General features: G+C 39.9%; 1 protein-coding gene across 2 annotated transcripts; it reads left to right on the plus strand.

The window, feature by feature from the left end:
• LOC139808474 (uncharacterized) lies at positions 1-26,236 on the plus strand. 2 transcript variants are annotated; one of them, XM_071770506.1, is made up of 4 exons: positions 1-226; positions 21,480-21,763; positions 22,734-23,000; positions 23,286-26,235. In XM_071770506.1, exons 1-4 carry the CDS (start codon positions 217-219, stop codon positions 23,700-23,702), a joined length of 978 nt encoding a protein of 325 aa, XP_071626607.1. In that variant the 5' UTR covers positions 1-216; the 3' UTR covers positions 23,703-26,235. The 2 variants fall into 2 exon arrangements, with proteins under 2 accessions (XP_071626607.1, XP_071626606.1); XM_071770505.1 differs by lacking the exon at positions 1-226 and adding an exon at positions 4,704-5,666 and having other exon boundaries at positions 23,286-26,236.

Here is a 26,236-nt window from a genome sequence, read left to right on the forward strand (position 1 = left end):
CATTCATAGTTCCACTCCAGTCTAGTCATTCATTAATACGGCGGGAGTGTCTTTACGGAGTGTGCGCTGATCGTAGGCTCTTGATCACTCGAGTGACCCGCTTTGAGCTCGGCCGCGTGTGCGTGTCACATATATGTGTGCTCGTCCTATCCTATGGCACGTGAGATCGCGGAGTACAAAGTAGTCGACAAGGTGAATTAACATCGAACACGCAGAATGTGGATAGGTAAGAATGACTCACGATCAGACTCGGTTTCAGACGAGCGTTCTAAGAAACAATACCCGTCTCGTCAGAACGAGCATTCAGCAGATACAAAAAGTGGAAATTTAATACGGGAATTTTATTTGTGAAAGTGTCATTGAACGCGATTAAATAACGACATTTCTTTGATCCGTTTATTTTAATGGAGATTCTTTAATATGCATTCGTACTAAAAAGAGACCCTTGTAACGTGATATCGTCCTTAAAAATAGTTAAAAAATAATTAAATAATTTTAAAAAATAATTAAAAAAAGATAGTCTAAAGAGATATACCTTAATCCGATGTTTAAACGATACTTATGCGTTCGATAAAAATCATCTAATATAAATAACTTACTCGCAAACTATCATAATTTATAATTATATTTTAATATTATTTATATTTATAATGAACGTTATTGATAAGGAAATTATAATCAATTAAGTCAAAACTTCTTCGTAATGTTCTATTCTTATTTAAATCCTGATACATTGTGCTTCTTTTGCAATAAGCTGAGTTCAAAAGAAATATAAAAATCGCACCTTTTTCTCTATTAATAGCGGCACTTCTCAGGAATGGCATTTCTAAAAAAAAAAGGTTTCCGTTTTTAATGATGAACCGATGAATTTCACGGCTCATCTCGTATCAGGGACTGGTGCAAATACACCTGCGGCAAATCGCTCACGCGGTGGTGCTTCGAAGAACGTTCGAAGCATGATAGTGTTATCCCAGCAGAAATCGCGCGATCTTTCGCCGTTCCTTTGTTCCTGTGTTGTCGAAAGAAACGGCGCTTCATCTGACGTTTTTCTGCGACAAGCCGCGGAATGCCATGCTCGAGAAATCGGCCGGCAGCAACTATACGCGAGTGATTTTGCACAAAACGGGCACTACTACCGTAGTACACTAATTTAATGATTTTTTTTCTCTTCATAGACTGTCCGTTTCTCCGTCCCGTCTACGCGCATCGCCTGCCAGGTTCAATATATTTCACATAAGTCGATTTCACTTGCATCATATTGCCCAATTAGTAGTAGATAAAACTTGGCCAATAATAGAAATAAGTTGACAATTTCGCAACGAAATAAATGGTCTTGCGCTCGGCTCACTTATCACTGTGAATCATCTTCGTGGCGCTTGTTCCATCTTGACAGCTACTTGTCGACTATCGTTTTTATCGCGATGCAAGTTAATGCGAGTATGATTCCCGATGTTGACGTGGCATTTGGCATTTTTTACATGAGCACGATACAAAGTATAAGTACGAGGTATATAAGTACGACAAAATATACGTACGCATAAATTTGAATCAACTTATTGATTGACTTTATTTTAATCTTATCACGCTGCGAACGGATAAATTAAATCGACACCGACATATCTGTATACACACAGGATGTAAGAATTAAATTAAGGTCCCCCCTGCGTTGATATTGTAATCATTTGCACGCATCATTTGCTTAGTCTCTTATAAGAATTTTTACAATGTTACGCACTGCTAATGCTACTGCATAGAAAAAAATGTCTTAATTATTGTACTCGATCTTTATTTTTAATTACGTTAATTTGTGTGGCCTACCTCTACTATATATTATTGTTCATATGATGCAAATTTTGAAAATACATATAACGGAAATACATTTTAGGAAGATAAGAGAGTGAGTCATTTTTAATGAAAAAATTTAAAACGATAGAGAGTGGGATACAGTTCCTCGCAATGTTCACTCCTACTTTACTTTTCTTACACACGTTATTTGCGCACATAACTTTGTAATATCTGATGTCGACCAATCGAAATGAACAGTCAACAACGAGACCAAACCAATGAAATCGAGTAGTGCTAAAGATGGCGGGACAGCAAATTACAAAAAAAAGGAACTTTAAGTGAATCGAGCCAAGGACCAAATAGCGCAAGAGTAGAAGGCATTTCCGCTCTGCTAACTGGCAAAAACTCGACATGACTATCGATAGTGGGATTAAACTCGGAAACGCACGTTGTGTCGACAGATCGACCAATTTTAAGAGTTAGTCAAGCGTAGCGTAAATTTTCCATTTTCTCCTACTAAGGAGAAATAGAGAAAGAGAACGAGGAGAGAAAAAGTGAGATAGCGCCGTTTGCTCAGAAAAAGCCTGCAGCTTCGATTGGTGTGTGCATTACATAACAAGAGGGAGGGAGGAGAAACGTTAAAAGTCTGCAATCTACACAGGAACTCAGGAACTCGGGGAAGCCCACTACTATATTTTTCCTTGACGCCATCGATTCTTATCGGAAAACTTTATAACGTCAATGCTCAATGCAGTCGTTTTCGATGCGGTTTCGATAAAGCGCGAACACGTAAATGCGGATATTTTAGGTATGTAAATATGCGCGATAAAGATGCATAACAGGATATGGCGTTTACGTATGACAAACACGTATGACAAACATATCAACAGCCTAACAAAATTAAAATTCAGGTTAATAAAATATGTTGGAGTTTAACTATTCATGAATCTATCGCGAAAAGTTGTCGCAAAATCGTAAATGCCTTAACAATTGTGAATAATATTTTACGTTTCATCTTTGTTGCATATATATAACTTCTCCAGTATGACGCCTTGCATCTTCAAATTTAAATTATACGCTACACATACATGCATGCTAATATATTCCATGACGTACATTCCTTATTTCGCGTACAAAATTATCGTCCTACGTATATATTGTCCTCGAAAAACTTATAATGTTAAAAAAAATAGACCTGTTAAAAATACACCTGTAATTCTCGCTCGCTATAGATATCAACAACGCTACTTGACTTTAACGATTTTGACGCGCATTTCGAAGACTTCACTTTTCGCGTGCAGACATCTTTTCGCCGTGGGACGGATTACCGGTCAATTAACGACGTGACACTATAATTGGCGCGGTAATTCGATCCTCTTATGGTCGGATCCTCCGAGGAAGCTCGCGCGTTTCTGGGCTTCGAGTTAAGCGACCGCGCGCACATCGTTAAATTAAAATCCCGAGGCGTTCACCAGCACCGACGTGGCCCGCGGGCCGCAGCGGGCCATCCCAGCGCTGGCCGTCTAATTTGTAGCGCATAATATTCGAATAATTTGCACGCGTTAATGGAACCGGCGGCCGTGGGTCCCTCATCGGCTACGTCGCACGGAACTACCTTGCAAATATTTGCGTGCAATAAAAGTGATTCGACTCAATAGGTGTCAGACAAAGTCACCGGAAATGGGAACAAACAACCACGAGAATACGGAAAGTTTCGAACGTATTTTATCGAAAGAACTTAATTACAATGATGGAGTAAACACCTAGCTCAATATGCAATTATTCTTATTCGATTACCTGATATTATCGAAAAATCTTCTTTTGGCGCCTGGAACGTTGTAGTTCTATTTACGAATATGGAACTTTTAGAGTTTAAATCGACGAGATCGATATCGATTTATCTAATCGCAGATGTGTCTTATCAATGACGTATCACAGATTCTCTGATTTTCCTACTTTTTTCCCGCAACAGAATTATCGCACACGTCTCGCGTTATCTTCCAAACATACGTTGTTTGCAAACTTTTATAAAATAGTATAGATAGATCCCATTTTTATAACTGTTTAAAATTGTACCTATATTTTGCCATTAATAATTGATAATTAATAATGATATATTCGATATATAACATTATAACAATGCAATATGTTGAACAGAATACGAAATATGCAATAAGCGTTTGAATATAATTATGTGTGTGATATAATTATGTGAAATAATTGATCCAAGGTAAAATCACTTAAAAATATTTCGTACTAAGAAATAGGGATGTAATGTTAAATATAAACATCGACTAACAGACAGACTGCATATTAAGGATTTCAGCAGACGTACATACGTAGCGAGCTTAGTCATCAACGTGTGAAGAATATACATCTTTCCCGTGAACACTGATTTACGAGCCACGTGCCCGACACAGAAACTTACTTTCCCGGTTTTGCGATTAGTTTCCGCATATATTGTTGCGGTTATTTCCCTAAATAACTACATCTTCGTGTCCGATAAACATTTACAATACCTTCGGCAGATTAGAAACAATAGCGTTTAAAGCAAGCGACAATGATATTACCGTCTCAAAAGTTTTTATGCATATTGGTTTTACCGCCAAGAATTTCTAGGTAATTCGCATACAATTATTTAATCACTTTGACATTTCAATTGTTAATTTATCCTTTATCTACATGACTAATTGTGACCAATATATTCTACTGAAAAACCCCAGCAATTATTCTTTCCTCGTTCTATTCTCAACGCCTATTATTATTAGGTATTCCGCTCAATTGGAATTAACACCTTTTTTATAAGATAATTCCTTGAATGTGCAACCACACTCGATTATCATACAGGTTGTATTAATCGCGCGCGTCGCTATCTATCGCAAATACTTATTATATTTCTGTTCGGATCCGCAAAGCGGCCAGCGCGTTTAACGACATTTCGTTCGATTAATGAAATCGACATCGCCCGGGGGTCCAACGTACAGTCCGCCGTACGTCTCCCCACGCGGAGATCGCGCAGCGAGGGTGGCGTGCGCGCAGGTGGGAGGACAGGGAGGACGTACGGGCAGGCTGAGGATTACGGTGGGGCTACGGAAGGGGGCTGGAGGAAGCAGGAGGAATGGAGGTGGGACCGAGTGCCCGGTGAGTGAGCGAGAGTGCGAGAGCGAGAGGACGGAGGTGAATAGTGAGTCCGTGGGCTCGAGTGAGTAACTGGGAGTTGCAACTGGGGGACCCACTCAGTCACCACGAGATCGGCAAGCCGAATGGTCAACCGCGCCGGTGGTTCTTCTGAAAAGTCTGCAACGAATTGAAGGGGGCTCCGACGAAGGGGCTCCAGATCGAGCGCAGATTAGACCCTCGAATGTCAACGGGCGCGATCGTCCACAGTTACGTCGACTCGATCGCGGCGCAGGTGGACGAGCAGTCGCGTCGCGTCCATATCCCGACGGGGAACAAACTGACCGATTGTCAAAATTATCTCGCGGGAACCCCGACGATGTGGAGAGTTCTGGTGCGCTGTTATGTCACTTTGACGTCCACCTGACGCACAGTAACGATACCGGTGTAGAATACGTCCCGCGGTCTGTGGGGCCCCCGGCATCGCGGTTTCGGTATCTCGGGGATTACAATATATCCTCGCGTGACAGTTCGCCCCGGTGGCGGGACGAGACGGTGAACGATAACGGACGACGACGCCGTTTCTTTTTTTTTTCTTCGGAGCGACCAGTCGATTCGCGGAAAGATCGCGAGTGCGCAAGTGGATGCGAGCGGAAACTGTCATCCGGAGCAGCCGAGGACTCTCCTGGACGAGGAGGACGAGGAAGAGATGATCTTCGTGCTGCTGGTGGCCGGAGCGTTCGCCCTCGCCACACTAAGGCGGTGTGTGTACATTGCTGAATTCTATTCACTTTCTCTAATGTGTATATGTATACATGTACATATATATATATATATATATGTATGTATATGTATATCCCGCTTTCGCACCGAGTCATCTCGCGGAGACGAGGTATTCAGAACGCAAACATTTGTTGCAACAGAAGAAAACGACTCGCGGATATTACACCACGTTTGGCGTGTATCGCTCCACTCGCGGTTTCCCGGCATACATATATTATAACGTTACTTCGCTCCTGGCATTGACGTCTCCGCGGGATCCCATTGCGCTTACCGGAGGATAAGAGTCGCGGTGCATTTCTGTCACGGCTAGTTCGCGGAACTAAATGAAAGAAAACGGTCGTTCGCGTCCGTCTGATCGACGACAAGTTTTACTGAAAGATGTATAATGATGCAATGACACGTGAAGAATTCGCGCAGCGTTTAAGGTACCGTTTCTGTACACGCTGTTCTTTGTCGTTGTCATCGATTGCGCTCAACGGGTCTTGCCCGGGAGACGAACGATTAGAAAAGAAAAAGATAATTGGATCGCGTTTCACAGCAAACGGATAGAACAGTTTAGCGTAAGGGCGTGCCTGTAATTTACGATATTAGTGTATGTTTATTTGAATTTATGACATTTATAGGTTCTTATTTACTTCGTATTTGCACGCTTGCCTATATCTCTAAATAGGCATGTCTTCGCGGTTTTTGTTAAAAAATTGCTTCTTTGCTCAACACGCTTTTTTGCTCTATTCAAACAAGATCATTTCTGTCGCAGAACATCCCGTAAAGAATTAGAAAGAGAACACAAGGCCGACTTCTTGCATCGTAATCACACTTGAACGATAATCGTTAATTACATACTACGTTCGAGTATTTTATTAACATATAAAGTATAATTTCAAGTATTATAATCACGATAAGCATAATCTTGCTTAGAAACAAGACTGTTTAAGTAGCAAGTTAAATTTCATTCATTTAAAAGATATATATCTATCTACTGCGAGCTTGTGTCTCAATTCTAATTTTAAATTAGAATCAATTTCTTTAATCTATTAAACTTCTTATCAATTTCAACTCCAAATTGAAATTTATGCCATTTTAATATTTTTTCACGATATTAAATAGTGTAACATATTAATACTAAAAAATAAATAAAAAAATTTAATTTTGATATTTAATATTATCTAATATGTATTATATGTAATACGTCTTATATATGTATTATATGTAATACGTCTTATCTATGTTATATTATATAATTACATATACAGCAATGCTAAATTTTGCATTAATTACTTGTAATAATATGGATAAATTTATTAAGCTTTAAGCCAGCTCTGTCTTGCGATAATAACGCATACGTTTTATCACATAACATTGAAAGATATCTAAAACTGATATCTAAAAGATTTATTGTCTCGTTGTTTACGTAAATAATACAACATTCATGCTATCTATATATTTTGTTTCATTTACAGTCTTAATCCGGACGTTTTTCTTGCAGGAAAGTTTTAATTAATTCATATTTTTTGTATTATTTATATTTATATAATTAAAAATTATTCTTCCACAATTTTTTGTTAAGTGACTTCGTTTTGTAATGTCAATGTTTTCGATTCTACGCGCGCTTAAATAATTCATGTTTAGCTAATTAATGACTAAGCGGTAAACTGAATCAATGCCTGCGAGATTAGGTTGCTGATGTGTTTATTTGGCTTCAGTCTCGGAGAATTAAAGTAGATATCAATAGCTTAATTCACCTATTAATTCTCTATCGTTAATACGACCTTTATCATTAGTGCTTCATGCCTTTACTAATTAATACCCCTTGATTTGTTTAATTGATTAATTGTGTTATTAGATGAATTTTTATTAGTGTAAAAATAATGCAATATTTTACATATAACACATTTTTTTATACAAAAAGAGAGAGTATATTGTTGATGTAGAACATGGCAAATCACAATTGTTAATGATATAAATTTATGCAAAAACAAAATATTTAACAAATGTATAATAAATTTACTATTTATCTTGGCATACATATATTAGCTGACAAAATCTATTTAGATCTTATGTCATAGTTATTTCGTCTATTACGTATTTTCAATCTTATCTTGGCACGCATGATATTAACCGCAATGATTAATTTATTCAGCAACATCTATTTATTTCTGTTCATTTTCTACGAATTAAAATTCTTTTAACCGCGATAACTGTTGTTCCGCGTCACTGCTACTTTCAAACTTGTCTTACTCATTGCTGCTTATTTAATCCATCATGCTTACTTACATTTTCAAATCGTTATACATTACTATTTAAATTAATTCGTAATTAATTTTCTACAAATAATTGATTGTTTTTTAATAATAAGTAAATGAAGTTAAAAGTAGAATTTTTTAAACTCATTGTGTCCGCCGAACAGTGGGTACAAAATAAAATATAAACACAATCTTTTCTTTCTATATCCTAAGTAAATTAAAATCTATTTAAATATTGTAAGAAAATAATTGCAGTAGGGCTTAGGAGACATTGATCTGAACCGTAAATAGCAGAACAAATCCGCGACGCTGTATCCTTACACGATAAAACTTTTCCCTCAAAGAGTGATTCTCTAACTTTGGGATGACAAATTTGAATTCGTCACCGAGCCGCCTGTTCTCTCCACCTCCACGTTTTCCACCTCTCTGTGGAAGGTACGGACGCCGATAGAGGCGCGCGTCGTGTTGATACGGGACACACACGGACTGTTTGCTCGGGTACCATCGCGGACCCTTTTTTTCATGTAGGCCCCGACTCGAGTCACAACACTAGTAAAGTTACAAAAGCCGAAGGCAAACAGATCCGGGGACGGGCTTTAACCGGTTTATTAAACACTCGTGTGCTCCGGAGGTGGTCCCCATCGTTGCTGAAAGTGGCGACGACGCGGTCAGCGGATGAGGACGACGGCGACGTCGATGTCGCCTGGCCATCTTCTAGAGCTCAGGCGTGTATCGCGTCGTGCGTTTTCGCTCCGGTATACCTTGCCACCTTGCCACCTTGCCAAGAGGTCCAGGAGAGGAGTTCACTACTCTTGCGCGTACGCAAGACGAAAGCGATCTCTCCTGGAGGTGGGAAAGGACGGACGGGAAGGAGGAGTTAAACAACACTCAGGCAAACCTTCTTTTCTTTTGTCAAGTCGAGCCGAGCCGCGGGGAAGCGACTTTAGATTCTAACAACCGCGTAATTTCCATTTTGGCCCGGTCATAGTCATTATGAGGTATTAATTTCGCCGACGGCACACCTTTTCTCTCGTTATTTCAATCGCTAATAACTTAAAACTTAATCGTTGATGTAATTTTCGATTGTCATTGAAACAATTGTCATTTATCAGAAATTTCAACACGTAACGTTGATCGTCGAATCTTAAAATATATAACAAAATATCTTTTGCGGCACCCTATACAGCACAAAGTTCTGACGAGATGCATCGTGGAATTTTTGTACGTCCCTTAGTGTCACCGAGTGACTTACGTCCTACGACAGAAATAAAAGAAAAGTAAGGGCCCAAGAGCAACTTGGACGCGTCCTGGGTTGTGGTTTTGGGTTCAGCAGGGTTCACTGGACATATTATGAGACAGACGAGCACTCCAGCGTGAAATGAAAATATTATGCCAACGCTCAGACTGCCGTACCACGCATGACATATCGAAGAATTACTATATGCATATAAAAGTCGAAGATTCATATTTCGTAATGGAATAATTTCTGCTGCCGCGGATCGGTTTTTATGAAAAGATTACACTGACTTCCAGTTAATCAACGTCCGCTATTAAGATTCGATCTAAGATAAAGATCAGACAATAGAGTAATATTTCTCCCTATAACATTAGATGCTGACCTAATGCTATGATTTATCATCTTTCTTTGTTTCCCATTACGATTAAATGGGAGGCTGATCATGTCGACTAAAATTTTTAAAGTTCTCATCAACTAGAAGAATTAAATTCTATATTAAAAAAATAGCTGAATTGTTGTTCAGTATGTTCTTTCTAATTCTAAATTTCGATATTCGGTTTTTTAAACTAAGTAAAACTATAATTGATAATAATGTGATACAGTTTCTCCGAATATTAACCGCAATATCTTCGTCATCACTTTAAATCCTTACGTCTAAGCAATATTCTTCCTCATTAATACATTTTTAATTAAGATAATATCATGTTTTGACGCAACTTTCTTACATCTTCACCCATACACATATTTAATACTTCTTTTTTACAACACTGATGGGTACTAACCAGGTTGCATTTACTTATGACGAGATATCAATACGTATACATCGGCGATGAAGTATCGAGCGATCTGAGCATGCCCCGATGCTTCGGGGCAACTTTTTGTGTAATTTGTTAATCATGCTTACAACCGACGGAGTAACGCGAACGTGCGTCGGCAAGGAGGCAGAGAGAAAAAGGAAACCGGAGAGAGAGATAGTTTGCGTGTAAATCCAAGCACAAGATATAAATTCAGTTTTATACATTCGCGTATACTTTTCTGACGGGTTCTCTTGTCCGACTACTGGATACCGGCCTACCGATCCGATCTCGCTCCCAGATTCCGGTACGGTATGCGATTTATGTGAAATCGCAGTTCTGGAACAAGGGCGACTTCGTGACATTTCATGATTTACCGATTCGATAAAGTCGATCGCGTGCGGAAGTTTTACAAATATCGCGGTAACACTTTCGCGCGGTGGTTGCTTGCGCCAATTTATGCAACGCTGCGGAAAGCAAGAAGCGCTTTTTTTTCGAGAAAAAAAACTCATACCTGTATATGTTTTGCGTGATAAAAAAGGAAAATTAACCAGCGATTATATTGTTATTCGAACAGGAAAATAATATATAATAATGCCAGTTATACCGATAAATAATGCACACATTAACCGTAGTTTTAAGTTTTAACACGACGACAGGCGTGAAGTAGGGATACCACGCGCCAACATTATATATAGTACAACTACTTATGCGCAAGGAATAAATGCAATACGTGTCGTCGAATCATCTCTATTATCTAAAGTAATAATTACATGCGCGTCTTGCAAAATATTTTCCTGTTTTTTTTTTTTTTTTTGCAAATCAATACAATATTGAGTACAACGTTTCATTAGTGTTCTTATCTTCAATTAACAGAAAAAGGATAATAATTACGAGCGTAAAAACAATTATGCAACTACTGTCGGCGGCAGATTTCAGAATTAGCACGATTGCTGTCAAGGTATGAAATAAAACTCTTCGTTTGTTCAGCGTCGCAATTTGCTTCGATGCACTCGAAAAAAATCGTGAGTAGATTTACTACAACCGTAAGAAATTCCCGTCAATTAATTCACTTGCGAAGAAGATAATGTCTTCTATATTGTAATTTAGAATTACTCATGGTTTTGTTATCCGTAACGAGTCGCTAATTACTCGGATTTACGAGCGCGTTAAGTATCGGCAACTCTTCTATACCGTATTTAAGGCGCGTCGGTGGATCGTTCTCAATGCTTTCTCAAGGTGACTCTTCCGACTCTCCGATATATCCCGCGGCATTTTCTTAACATCTTTTTACGTTCCATTTTACCGACATCTTTAAAGGATTACATTAAAGATCGGTCTGTGTGCTTGATTGCCCCGTGTTTGATAACCCGATCGAGGATTTTAATTTTAACGATATTATTTCCCTGATATTACAGTAAATCATACGGTACACTAACTGATTGCTTAATAACCAGCTTGAAGCTGATTGGTACCGAATAACGAATTCTAGTATCCCAAATTGGACAAGAAATTGTTCGAACCCGTTCTCCGCGTTTGATCAGCTCTCAATTATTACCATTAACGGACTGTTACGTCGGTCACATTTTCACCCAGACCTAAAAGTTCACAATGCGGGTGGTACGTTGTACAGAAGTGAGGCAATGTTTAAATTACACGCTGCATAGTGAACCGAGCTTTACGAGAGGCCCCGCCACGAACTCTTCCACCACCTACGATAGCAATTACAGAGCCCGGAGCGAGCCGCCGGCACACACCACAATAATGTGTTCACTTCCGCAACCAAGCACGACACGTGGAAATTATAACGCGTATCTCTTATTCCATGAGACGAAACAATCGTCGTTGGAGAAAGACTTTAATGCGTCGACCGCTTCACAAGTAGAGTTCTAAGTGGGAGTTCGCACATATTTAGCCGCGCTGTTGCATCGGACGCCTGACTACGCTTTGCTCCATTATTTCTGCGCGTATTTTAATCCAGGAATTTATTATTTCAACGTGGACGATGGTGTTAGAAAAGAGTTTAGCTAATTAAAAATATGAAAGTCGTTACGTATCGGTTTTCCAACAAGTCTGGCCAATTACGAAACACGCACACTAAGCAATGGCTGCTCGACGACGAAGCCGAAGATAGGTCTCTACATCTACAATCTCCTACCACCTGACGCCATCCATCGTGCGGTTGATTGCTATTCTCTTGAAACCGCGTGCGCAATGAGCGATGCGTTCATTCATGCCGATATGCAGGCCCGAGCTCCATGGTGTCGGGCGGGTTGAATGTGCTCGGTATAATATACAGACGAAGTGTGTTACACGACGATCGATCCGCCGAGATGATGCTGGCAGAAACACGCACCGTGTTCTCGTTGAAGAATACTAGGTGTGAGTTCGCGATGCCACACAATCTGCGGCTGACCTGTTTATTATTCCAAGCGAAGGTGGCGGATACTTAATGTTCTCGCGTCATGATACCTAAAGCGCGATTGTGGGTGGAAGGTGAAGAAGGCACGCGATGAAATGCGACAAAGGACCGATTCAGTATTGTGTATACAGGATGGGGCTGAAGCTTCATGTCCATGCCTTATGTAGCGACCAATACTTTCTTTGATCCCGATTCGGAGTCGACTTTCGTTTCGAGAAAAGTTGATCGTCAAGTTGATGTCATCTTCTTCCGTAATATAAACATAATATAAACAAAAATCGTATGATTTTAAATAATGTCTCCGACGAAATAGTCAAATTTTTTATGACATCCAGGATCCAGGATCAACAGTTGTGACCCTCGCCAAATCGATGCAAATCGATTAATCCAATACTCGATTATACACTTAGTTCCTTTTTTTTATAGTTTGTCTCGACCATTTGTCAGATCGAGAACGAACTGGTTGTGCTAGCGCGCTCGCATGTTTGGACTATACTAAACCTATCAACGCAACAAGTTTCGTAACTAACGGCATTGCCGCGTCGTTAAAAAGGAACAATACGAATAGCCCGCAAGGCGTAGGTAGCAGTCGTCTGCGAAAGCGGCCCGGCAAAAAAATTCATTTCGCGGACGCTTCGTAAAATCGGTTACGTATCGAAGTATTCCTTCGCGCGACATCGTGGGTGGAACGGGGCCGGGTTTGTGCCTGACCACCGACAACTTTGATTCACTGCGATTGTTGAGGGCCGGTTCAATGATCGGCACGACACACCAACGATCGCGCGACCACCGTCGCTCAGTCTATAACGACGCACGCACGCAAACACATGTATATATACGCGCATGTCGCGATCCACTAGTCGGCCGAACGAGTCACGTTTACACACGGAGCACCACGTGCTCGCGGCTCATTCGATCGTGCTCCCGGTTATAATATGTTGCGACTCCGACGCCGATCGATCGAAGCAATGGATTTTTCTACTCCTCGTGTAGGTACACGAAGGATTTACATCAGACTCGAAAGCTAAAGGGTTAATCTCTCACCGCTGGGCATCCAATATGTACCGAGCGTGCTCTCCCCTACGTAATGGTTCTATTCTTATTTGATCGCAGAAATTGAAGCTGATATAATTTAGTTGAATTTAATTATAGGATAACTCCGGTTTTTACGCCGCGCCGCGCGGAGTTTTACGCAGATGTCAGAAAAAAATAGAAGGAATGAAGGTACTTGCTCGCAATTATTCTGTTAGGTGCCTTTATGCTATATTATTATTGTGTTGTAATTTCAGTTCTTTACTGTTAATATTAACAAAACTGTCGTGAGTTGAATTAAACATAGTAAATAGTACTCAATAAATCAAGTTTCCCTTAGCTGCGGCGTATATACAGAAATTACCCTATCGATTAAAATCACGCTAAACCAAGTTCTACGCGTTTATCGGTATTAAGAAAAACGCAGCAATTGACATAAATCATTAAATGTAAATACATGTGACCAATATTTTTATAAAAGAATGGAATTATTATAAATATATTATAAATATATATATTATAAATATATATAAATATAAATATATATATATATATCATATATATATTATAAATATATATATTTATAACTGTGAATACTGTAGTCGATATCTTCTAGCGTGAGTTAGACTCGTGGCTTTGGAGCGCAATTATTATTGTAGATTAAATCAGTCACAACTGACAGGCGAAGTAAACATGATGATAACAAAACACTATCAACAAATATTCTCGAGCAATTTTCAATGTAGCCTCTGTTTTTACCAGCAATACGTTAATGTTCTTCGCGTGAAACTTTTACTGGACTTATTGCATATCGTTCCGGAAAAGTGGATGTCAATAGCCAAAGTGGTAGATATAAGACCATATGATGCGCGGTACGTAAATCGTGGTATACCGGGACGTGAAGATTTTTCTTGTCAATCTTAAAACGGACGCTTGGTCACCTGGGCGATGACAGAATCTACCGTCTTTACGATGCAGGGTCGAGGCCGTTATCGGGTCGGCGTGTCTCACTATGCAAGAAAATCGTAAAGGACTCAAAGGGTCGACGGGGGCGTGGTACACGTACCTAGTTCCATCTGAAGACCCCGCTGACGTCTCTGTATATTCACGGTGCGCGAGATCGTCGTAAAGAGCCTCTATAGGCCGCGGCGTGAGAGTTCGATTTTATGTTCGTCTCAGTCAAGGACCGCCCGCCGTTAGTCACACGATGGTCTCTGCTTTCTTTAACACGACGCTGTGTACGACGCGCGTTTTTATAGTCCCGCGTACGACAGTCTCGTTTCGCGGCGAAACATTGTCATCTTGTTCTTGTATTCGCGTGTACTTGCCGTTATCAAAGTCATCATTCTCGCGGATCTCAAAGTCGACGGTACAAATGCGGGAGAGAAAACGAAGATCTTCAGCCCGCGCTCTTATTCCTGTTTCTCGTAAAAGGCACATCGCAAATCGACTGGCGAATTATCCTCGGCTGCGACGAGACCGAATGATCAGTTTCTTACTTGTTCGTGTGCACCGTTCTTATGGATCTAATGAGAACTAAACAGAAATTTCAAAATTTCGCTAAATTACTTCCTTCTATACTGTTATATTATTTGAGAAGACGCGTAAATCGCAATGCGAAATTCATTGACATAATAGAGAAAGTGATAAACAAAATATAAAAAGTAGTGCTAATATAAATTGCAATTTTTAATTTTTCTGCACGTTTTTAATTTTTTTTAGAAAACGTCGCACCTGGATATTATTCCGACTGACAGAAACATGCAATGAATAATGTATACTTATTATTAATTGCTATACTGATTTTATCGCATCATATCATTTGCATTGAAGTGATAATCTCAATTCCCAGCATAATATATCTTACTGCAGTTAATGTCACAGATTTGTGTTAGTTCATTAATATAAATAATGACTTCTATTTCATAAAAGCAAAGAAAGTTGCAGCAGAGGAATATGTTATTATTTTTTAGACAATATTTAACATCAAAACTTTTTTCTCGTATAATAGTAAATTATAATTATTGGCTACAATTATCTACGAAATTTCGGAACAAATTAAAAAGGTTTTAATTGAAAATAAAATATAAAGCATGTTATTATAAAATGGATTAATTTCTAAAGTAGATGGATATGGATCACTTAATTTTGCTTAATTAAATTTTAATCTTTAAAAATGTTAGCTTTTTCAAATTTTATATGTTAAAATTATGCTAATTAACATTCACTGAAAGGTTTATTTAAGTTAAAATTACGATATTATCTTATACGGGATGCCCCGTAGATTTCGGGGCGTCCCGTATAAGATAATATCGAATCATTGTAAGATCGTTATAATTATCTCCTTCTCGATCGAACGTGCGCGTCAGTGCTCAGGAATAACAACGTAATTACTTATAACGTTTTCTTCCGCGAGATCCTCCTACTGTCTCAGTTAACAATATAATTCAACATCGAGCTTTCTCTCATACATCTACGCATGCTTTATAAACTGTTATTAAGTCTGGATCAAGATGATTTATCTCCGGATATAAACGCATATCGATCTGGTCAAACATCATCGCAAATGTGATAAGATAATTAACTCACATACACAACCGACTAAGCTTCCGTATTAACAAGTATCATATTATTCTGATACAATTAATTACATGATAATATCAAAAAAGATTGAATAAAAAACGATTTGGAAAAAAATACCCGAAATTATTACTCTTAAAGCATTGTGCATTAATTAATATCAAACATATTATTGTTGTCAGATATTTTCTTGAAATTAGTTTATCGGAAGAGATATTCATGGGATGAAACAAGGCGTCAAGATATAAAATGTTTCTGATAATTCTTGAAATGGATATCTCTTGCAACGAACTAACGCGCAAGAAGAAATTATTTAATGGCAGATATTCTCTGTTCTCTGAACGCGACAAAAAAACGGGTGACTTACGTAATCTTCGCCATCGGTTGAAGGAAAGGAAGAAGAAAGAGGAAAAAAGAGAGAGGCAGGGAGCAAGGGAAAGAGAAACGAAGACACCGGTTGCGCTACCAAGCGATACTACAGCGATTAACGTGTCTATATATATATTATATATACACACAATCGGCCTCCATCGGGCGCTTTCTTACGCACGTGTGCACACGCGTATGCGGCCTATCGCCGGCCGAAGAATCGAGATAACGTAATCGACGATGACATTGAATGCCGTAGTAACTGACCGCGTGCATTCCTGCGCGCTGCGTTCCCCCTTCGTCTTCTTTCCCGTGTCGCGGTGGCAGAACGTCATTTCAGATCGATTCTTGCACCGATGCCAACGGTAGGTTGTCACCTCTGGATATAAACGACGAGTGACGTCAGTATGACATCAGTGATCCATATCGTCGTAACACCGTAAGGCGCCTCGCTCGCGTATTACAGACACTTTACGACGCGTCAGCGTATAGACACCTTTGATAATTCGATGCGTCGGCGACGCGGCAGGTAGACTAAAGAGGAGACGCCGGGGAGGGGGGGAAGAAAGGAGGACGGGGCTAGATGCCGAGGAAGAAAACAAAAAGGAGCACGCGAAGGCGGAATTGGCGAGAGGAGGTAAAGGATGGATGTTAACGCGCAACTCTGGCAACTTAAAACCCTTCAGCGGTATTTTATGGGTGGGGTCGCCCTCTCCGACGAGGAGACTATCCAATGCGCCTAGTAGTCCGACCAGACAAAATGCAAATCTGCGCGCGCCCCGCTAATCTGTCTGGTGCATCCGTGAGGTCGGGACCGCATTGGCGGAGACTGCGGGACCGTGAGCACGAACGCGCGGGTTAGCCTCGAGTTTTCCCGCGTACCTCGTAAATCAAAGTCGTCCGCGAAGTCCGGGACTGCGGCCGGCTGCCGGCTGCAGGAAGGAAGTCGGGGTCTTGTGTCTTGTGCGTCTGGCGGGCGATCGTCGAACTGACGCACCCTGCCTGATTCATATTCAGCGAAAGCTGAATATGCGGGAAGCTGCGGCGACCGCACACGGTCGGGGACTCGGCAGAAAAACCGGTCTAAGTGGAGATTAAAGGTTGAGATAACGCGCCAATGTGTCACAAGTGATCTAATCATTCATTTAAGTTTTACTACTCGTTAATAATTGCAAACGAGAACGATATAAACGGCAATCTCGACGCTAATTACGTTTGTGTGTTCATATAATGACGTTTACATATCATTTAGATATCATGATTGGCTTTTACCGGCCATAATTGGCTGTTTGTGTCGATGCGTTAACTCAATTACAATATCGTCTCGGTACTTGGATCTCGGTACTCGGTCCCTATTTCCCCTCGACTTTTTTAATCACCGCTCGATTCGAGAACTCGAGCGAGAAGGAAACCCGACGCCTCTGCAGATTGCTCCAGACGATCCCTTATGCGCATACCGTATCAAATGTTGCGAGCTACGCATAATCTATCTTTTCTATGGTGCTCACCGTGCGTTCACCCGTCGTGCGATACTCTCTCGCTGTAGGTGCCGATTAGAGTAGCGTTTCCTCGGGATATAAACATGACTTACGCGTACGTGATTGTTAGCGCGTACATACGTACGTATGCTACTCAAGGAGGTGTAGAAAGAGACGCGACTACGCGTCCCACATACCTCTATGAATGACGTTGCAATAATGAAAGGCGCGCATTTTTTCACAATAAATCGTATCTGAGTTGCAGTCGCGTGTCACTTTGCACGGTACGGCACCTCTGGACATCTAAGATGTGTCATTATATCGACTAACGATATTATTTACAGAATAAGTTTTTGTTATTTAGATATAAAGAGCAATTTATAGTATTTAATCTAATTTTCTACGTAATTTATAAATGGAAATTATACAGACAATATTAACGTAAAGCGTGTAGCTTCAGGCACTTTCATATGATATTTACTTTACTGTTTCGCAATCGATAAGAATTACCTTGTTGACTAGTACTACCTTCAGGCACTCTTCACTTCGGTCTCTTCATAAAATAATACACCTCTATATAGTGTACATGCAACGACACGCGAATCGCGATCTTCTATTATCTACCCTTTTCTCGCTACGTACTTATCTCTATGCGTGCGTGCACTTTTGAACGCACGTCGGGCGCTCTCGCTCTCCGATACGAGATCCGCGAAGCGAGCCCGAATGGGCTCGTATCGGGCACCTCGCTCCCACACTCGCCCGCACGGCGATGATATTGCGCTCTTTCTCCCCGGTACCACTTGCGTCTCTCTTTCCGCCCGTGCGGTATGCTCCTTCGCCTCAGCACTCTCGCTCCTTTTCCCCTTTCCGTCTTTCACTCGTCGGTCCAAAGAGGCGAAGGTGGAGGCTAATCACCACGCAATCACCGCTCCCGGTGCGGCCGGGACTCCGACCCGTTCCCAGAAAGCAGCAACCGCCTTTTGCCGCCCTGGGGCATTCACCACCGCGGTACCGGTGCTGCAAAACCAACAATCTTCGTCCTGTGCCGCGGAAAAAAGAGCACTGCCCTTCCCCGCGCCCCGTTTCCCCGCCCCCTTTTCACCAAATCACCGGAGGGCCGACCGATCGTCCGACTACTGGCATCCGGGGAATCCATCGCGAGAATAGCCGCGATTCCACCTTGGCAGTGCCTATCGAGAGACGAGGAAGGCATGCATTAAACCCGCGGAGGCAACTACCGCGTCGACACGACACTGCCCGGAATGCGTATATGATCGAAAAGAAGTATATTTTGGGATAATTCCCCCGTATGAATGATGGACGTTTCGTTCTGAAATGCGTTTTGAATCGACATTATCGCGTGTAATGAGAGTGCACCGTAAGGATGAAATGAGGCACCTGCTCGAATAATTGCACGTGGCGAAACCCTATAGGAATAACGTGGTTATTGCGTGCGTTTTAGTAACCCATAGGTGGTAGGCCGCGATTACAGGGATATTATGCCACGAAAAAATACGGTGTACTCTCAATAGAGCTTTATTTAATTTTTTTTACGTATTAATCAATTATAATCTGTTATTGATTTTTTGTGCTGAGAGCTAATTAAAGTTTTTCAAAACAGTTGCTTCATAATCTATAAAACGAAAAATGTGTCAGATACCTAAAAGAGAGATTCATATAAACGCGTAAAAATTGTTAAATCATATTTTACTTTTAATTACCTATTTCGTATCAATTTTCCAGCACGTATTTATTCTGTCGACGTATTGCGCTACAGCAAAATTAAATCGTAACCTGTCAAAAACGAGCAACTTCGCGTAAAGATACTTTGTCGCTGTCCACCCTTAAATACGAGATAATACACGCAGGAAATTGGTAACTGGTAGGTAAGGACGTAAATTGATATAGTTGGGGGCGATGGTCGTTAGAGTGTATATAATATTGGGTGCACCTTTACCGTACACCCACGCGTCGTGCATAGTCGATGGTACAGGATGCCTGAAACTGCTGACTTGGGGCAACTCCAGGAGAAGAAGGAGGAGGCGTGAGTTTACGATAAGATACACACAGCCACGCAACTGGCTTCCTCCGGTGTTTCGCGCTAACGGGCTAATCGATTTGGGACTTATTGCTACGTCGCCCGCAGATTCGTTAGATATCGCCTCGCGTACAGAAATTACGATAACCGAGTTCTTGAATTTACGTACTCTCATTTTCGTTACTACTGTAAGATATTTGCAATAAAGTAAATTAATACTTTGTGTCGAAAAGGAATGTTGAGATAATTATTAATCAAATCTAGTGCAAATCTGATCTCTTATCCTTACCATCTTGTTGTATTTGAATGACAGAAAACGTTTAAAAAAGACACCAAACTGTGTGGCATCTCAAGCTATCATTAAATCGGATATTAATGCTGAGGGCACGCGTAGTAAAACACGCGGGATCACGTAGTGCGTGTGCACTTTCGCCGCGCGATGACTGTGCGACGCACGTAAGTCCACGCGTGACCGACGTGCGAATTGTACGAACTATCGTATCGAATTGCCATTACGGCTCGCACCTGAGAGCGCCTGCACCGTCGCTTCGAATGAATTTACACGTGGTTTTCTGTACGGCACGCACGAACTATCAACGCGCGTTAATTGCCCACATAGTGGTCCATGAAGTCTTTGTCGGTCTTTACGGGCACTATCAGTACATTCATGCTAGACTTCACGGGCGCTGAATGGTATTGATCAACAATTGATTCGATACGATGTGCTTGCTACGTGATGCTAAGTATTATGTGATACCGACGCCATTCAAATCTTAACAGTATACGTAGGAGGCTAAAATTCTGTATTCGTTCTCTTGAGTTGATAATTAAAATTAATTAAAAATTAATTTTTTTTCTATTTTTTACTTTTAATAGATTTTGTCTTGAAATTTATAAGAAGTTTATTATTAATACATTTATTTATTCGTTACCCAACGTTGCAAATCACGTGCGGAAAAAAATTGGAAAAGTCTGTCCCCGAATAAATTTGCAGAGTGGAATCACAAGGAAAGTCGTAAGCTATGACATTTAATTGTGCAATAAATCTTGATTCTCCGATTTGCAACCCATTTCCTACTGCGGGGGCGACGATTGGTCGCTGTTAAATTGGTGCGTAGGTGCAATGGAGGTACCTACGTATCCGTGTAGGTACGCCAAGTGTGAAAGTCGGAAGGACTTCATCTCTCCCTTTCCCTTTTGTCACTCTTACGGGCAAAATAGCGCGCAATCTTTCTCTAGTCGTTAACTTTATCGACTCTAACTGCAGATAATCCATAATTGATTCAATTTGACAAATATAAGTTTCATCTTAAATATACATATATATATATATATATATTTATACTTGTTGCAACTACTTCGCAAATATCTGCTAACATCATATCTATGAACTCAACAATAAAAAATCCAATTTTACGAATGCCATCTTCTGAAAATTGAACGTCTTTACGTTTATACTAAAAGCAATGCAATGCTATGCAATATTTTTGCAAAAACTAATTGGAAAATGCAAAATAGTTGCACAAGCTTAATTTTCATTCCATTACGCTTAAGTGCCTTCCCAATATGTTTCTGACGACAGTTTCTATTTTCGATTACAGACTCAGTGGCACAAACGATTACTCTTACGAGTTTTGCCTTCTTCCTGACCTCGTGGCTGAACTCGGCGTCGGGAACGTCCGCAAACGACCTGCAATTTGTGCCAAACGCCAGTGACATAGAACCCTGGTTTCAACACCCTTGCGGCACCCGGCTGGCGGCCTCGCGAAAGATGCATAATTCCAGCGACTCGACCAACATCATGAAGAGGGTGCGAACGCAATTGCGAGTCGCGCAAAATCACTTCAACAAGACTTTCAAGGACGTGCGCATAGTTTACTCGAAGGTGAGAGACGAGAGCGCTCCACTCGCGACCGCGATTCCATAATTAATTGCAGCGCGGCGTCGGGGTAAAACCGCGTGGGCAGTGCTCGCTCGAGGGGGACTCGCACGTGCGCGCGATGCAACGCATCGCGCTAGTGCACAGTCCTATTTTCCGCCGGTAATTTGCATTGGTTACGATGTGCCACGCACATCCAGCATAATTACTTTTTCTCGAGTCCCGCGGCGCGTTCTAGACATCTCACCGATTTGATGACAAATCACTTCCGTCGCGTTGCGGAACGAGAACACGTTGCTTGCTCGATACAAAAAAAAATATCGTTATCGCAAAATGTTATTAAACGTTGTCCTCACGAGACCAAGATAAGCGAATGCATTTACATAAGACGCTTTACTTGTTTATAACGCCGTTGTAACGATATGATAGATGTTATTGTTTGGTCTACTAGAGAGCCTGAGATCGAGTTTATCCCGCACGGATCGCAATGGCTTAGATAGAGCGATATATTTTGTTTATCAACCTTTATCACTTTGAAGCTTACTCTGGACACGCATGGCCGCATTCCAAGACAGATTTGTGATACTATGGTTTTTGATACTGTACTGCGCTTAGTACTCAACTGATATAAACAGACAAGATTGCTTATTCTCGCAAATGTGTGTGTAACGTCAGATAATTCATTAAATAATTCATAAATGTACGGTCATTTGTAATTTACGTCTGGATTTATGCAGCATAACGGTATTAGTATAGTTAAGTGAGATTTGCGTAGCCATAAATTTTATATTCAATGATACGCATAACCAAGTACTAATAGATTGTATGCGTGTGACCCAATCTCACAATCAAGATAGTCAATAAAATATAATTCTATGTAGGCTCTCAAACAAATGTGAAAAAATTTAATTACATAAAAATATATAATTATATAACGGTTCGAAAAATTAAATACTGTTTTATCTTTTTGCTATAGGTGTACAGAGTGTTGCTGAAGGAGCAGTATAAGATGAATTGGTTGCCAAAAAGGCAGCTCGAGTGGTACCATAGGGAACTTTGGTGCTTGGAAAAGGGAAAGAAAGCCGAGCGTGCCCTTCCACGCCTATATGACGCGCTACAGAGGTTCTCGATTACGTTCCATTATCTTAGAGAATTTCATCTCGACTCTAATATCGATGTCACTCGCGGCATTATTAAGAGGCGGACTAGGATCATCGACAAAGCGCACAACCAAGTTCTCAGGGTAAGCTGGTGCACTTCTAACAAGATCTGTGTCAATATAGATATAAATTGAAAATTGCATTTATATCACGCATTAGAATTGCTCGTAAATCAAATTAATCGTTCAACAAGTGCGATATATAAAACTATGGATATACTTTATTACTTCAACTCGCGATCTTGAGTCAAGTTGCCATAAAACGTATTTGCTGTGTACGGCAATAAGTTTTACTTACGGTAATATAAATCTTTTGCAAGTGAAAGTGCAAACGTGTAAAAGTAATACTTCTCGTTTGTGTGATTGCAGTTGCTGTGCGAGGTCGAAGCTGCTATGATAAATCTGGCATTAAGAACTTCAACTCTGAACGATGCGTTCATGATAACGGATAATTTGCACTGGGCCAAAGAGGGCGATCTAACATTAATGTTGATTCAGGATTGGGGCGTATTAAAGCTCTATCATACTTTTCTGAAAGATTGGATAAAGGTTTTCCGTAACGCCACCACTGACAACACTTGCGACCGTAACATAAAGCCTTTGGCTTTTACGCCGAATATGCCTAAAAAATGGTTTAACGGAAAAGGCACAAGAATGCCGAAGATGAGAAAACATAAACCGACGAGGAAGCCCGGTCGAAATAATTCCTTACGTCAAAACCTGCGAAAGGGATCTCAAAGGAACAGACTGATGAAGAAGCAAAAAGGACCTACGTTACGAACATAAATCATGTGTCGAACCTGAAGAAGCTAGCGCTTAGTATCGACGAGATCTGCTGATAATTTAAAGACACCGCTCTATACAGCGTCGAATCGTATACTATCTCATACTAACATAACTTTTGTATTTATTCCATTATCGCAATCATGTTCATTCGAATAGTTTTACTCGTTTTTCGCAGATTTGCCAATAGAATGGTACTATTGTCCTAAGATTATGATATCTGAACAGCCGTGAAAATTATTTAATAATTTTCCAATAGTTTTGGCTCAATACTATTGCGTATTGTGGTAATAGAAGTATTTTATCAACAACATGCGGCTGCGCATACTAGAGACCAGTATTAAAAGATCTACTTCAGAACAGTATTATATCTAATAACATACATAAAATATACCGAGTATAGCCCATAATGTTGATAATAATGTTTCGAAGTACATGGCGCATTCGAATCGATTAGACTCGTGAAATATCGATCCAATAGATTATAATCGTCATTAAAGTATACTTTTACACATAATCTCATCATGTATGTGTAAAAGGAATGTAAAAAGCCCGTTTTCATTCTCAGGCACTCAGCAATTTGAGAACAACGAAAAAACAATATGTTATGAAAATAAGCAAAAAAAATACAGAGAAAGAAATACAGAGAAAATAAATTCGCAGATGTACTTCGCACGTCTAAAATTGGCCGTCTTGCGCCAATTATATTTATATCGATATGCCAACATAGATTACGCTCACGATCAAGGCGGCTTGTTACATGGTCACGGATTTAAGTTCATTCGGTTAAATCGACGGACTCTGCGATACGCGCAGGTGTCGATAATTCGTGGAAAGATCGATGACGAGTTTTAGGCGGCTCGTGAAACTTATTTATTCTAGCTTTAAAGATGGCGAGAGAACTTAATGTTGTTTAGCTGTGATATCCCGAGCGTATGCGGACGTACAGAGTTCCTACGTTTATATATAGGCGCATATGCACATACACATACACTTACATAGATAGGTATCGTGCGTTGACGCGTACCATACGTAGACGTAGATGATTCTCTCCTCCTTTCCGGTGTGTCCTACCGAAGAATCTCGCCTTGTCGTGGGAACACATGACAATTTTACCTTTATAGTTAGTCCGTCGCAATCATTGCGTATTAAGCGCGTAGACGACGCCAGAAGCGTTTTTAGCGAAAACGAGGTCCGAGGATTTTCACGGTTTCTTCCGTCTCGCGTTCGACCAGATTTGTATGCAAGTGCGCTAATCGATAATAAAGGATCATTACGAATTTTAATGAAATTCGAGCAAATCTTGATTTTGTACGCGTGCCAGCATATAACACGTAACGTGTCCTTTTTGTGCTAGATTAAAATGTATTTATATCGTGTAGATCCGATATATTTTACACTGAAACAGTACTTAAGTATGTTCATAGCTTAGCGTTACGCATATTTTTGTACTATGTATGCACATGATGATGCGATACAAATTATTCGTAGACGCGCACTTAAATTTAAGGCTATTATGCATTTTATACAATAGAATATTTATTCGGACGTATATGCATAACGTTCTGCTCTATTTATTATATCACGTTACCATTGCATATACTATTTATTGTCATGTCTTTGCTTATATGTGATCATCTCGAATAAATTCAATGTTTTGTATCGAACTGAAGTTTAGATGACAGAGATACCTTTATAATCCACGTAATAATTTAATTTCAACAATATTGTAAATCGTTCGTTTTACATGAACATTCGACCGGAAGTATCAGGAGTACATGAAGGATCTTCATTCTGTATAACACTCGATCATTATCCGTAATGTATATATAACGCGGAAATAATGTAGATAAGAATATGCTATTTAAAATCAAATAAACATGACTCATTGCAGTAATATTTTAAGCGATTGATTAGATAAGCAGTTAAATAATGCATAGCGACATTAATTTTTTGTAACTGCCATTACGTATTTATGTATATGCTATAAATATTGCTGCATCGCAACGCTGTTTTGTTGTTGCTTTCGCACAGTGACATAATTTCCTTATTTATAACATTTATTTAATGGTATATTTAGCCGTATTTTATTTTAAAAACAGCAAAAGCGTAATTTTAATGATGATATCACTATTAAATTTTTTACTTATTTAACAGCTATTTACGTAAGCAATTTTTTTTACTGAAAATTTTAAAATTGTATTTTATTTATATGTATTTAATTTATAAATTTAAAATTATTCTGTACTTAATTTACTATACTTTTTTATAAGTAAAGTAATTAGGCCAACATCATAGTGCAGTTTCATTATCAACAGGATTTTCCAGACGCATCAAATGTTGTAATAGGAGTACACGTAGAGTGGATAGGTTGTAATTGCTCTTCACTGCACTTTGCGTTTATGAAGGATAAATCTATTTGTTGTAATTTAACTGTTCGGCGCTATTGCATTAATAAATTGTTCGTTATGTAAAAAGCTAAAGTACCTGTCTGTTCAATTCAATCTATTTGTTTGTAAATAAATACGCAAGCAATT

Source organism: Temnothorax longispinosus, chromosome 2 (assembly GCF_030848805.1).
Source record: "Temnothorax longispinosus isolate EJ_2023e chromosome 2, Tlon_JGU_v1, whole genome shotgun sequence".
NCBI classification, from domain to species: domain Eukaryota; kingdom Metazoa; phylum Arthropoda; class Insecta; order Hymenoptera; family Formicidae; genus Temnothorax; species Temnothorax longispinosus.

Bases quoted from the DNA above. Each gene is read 5' to 3' on its own strand.
- LOC139808474 (XM_071770505.1), top strand. From the start codon at position 5,612: ATGATCTTCGTGCTGCTGGTGGCCGGAGCGTTCGCCCTCGCCACACTA. The intron at 21,764-22,733 runs GTGAGAGACGAG...TTTTTGCTATAG, and splicing joins TGCGCATAGTTTACTCGAAG to GTGTACAGAGTGTTGCTGAA. The intron at 23,001-23,285 runs GTAAGCTGGTGC...GTGTGATTGCAG, and splicing joins CGCACAACCAAGTTCTCAGG to TTGCTGTGCGAGGTCGAAGC.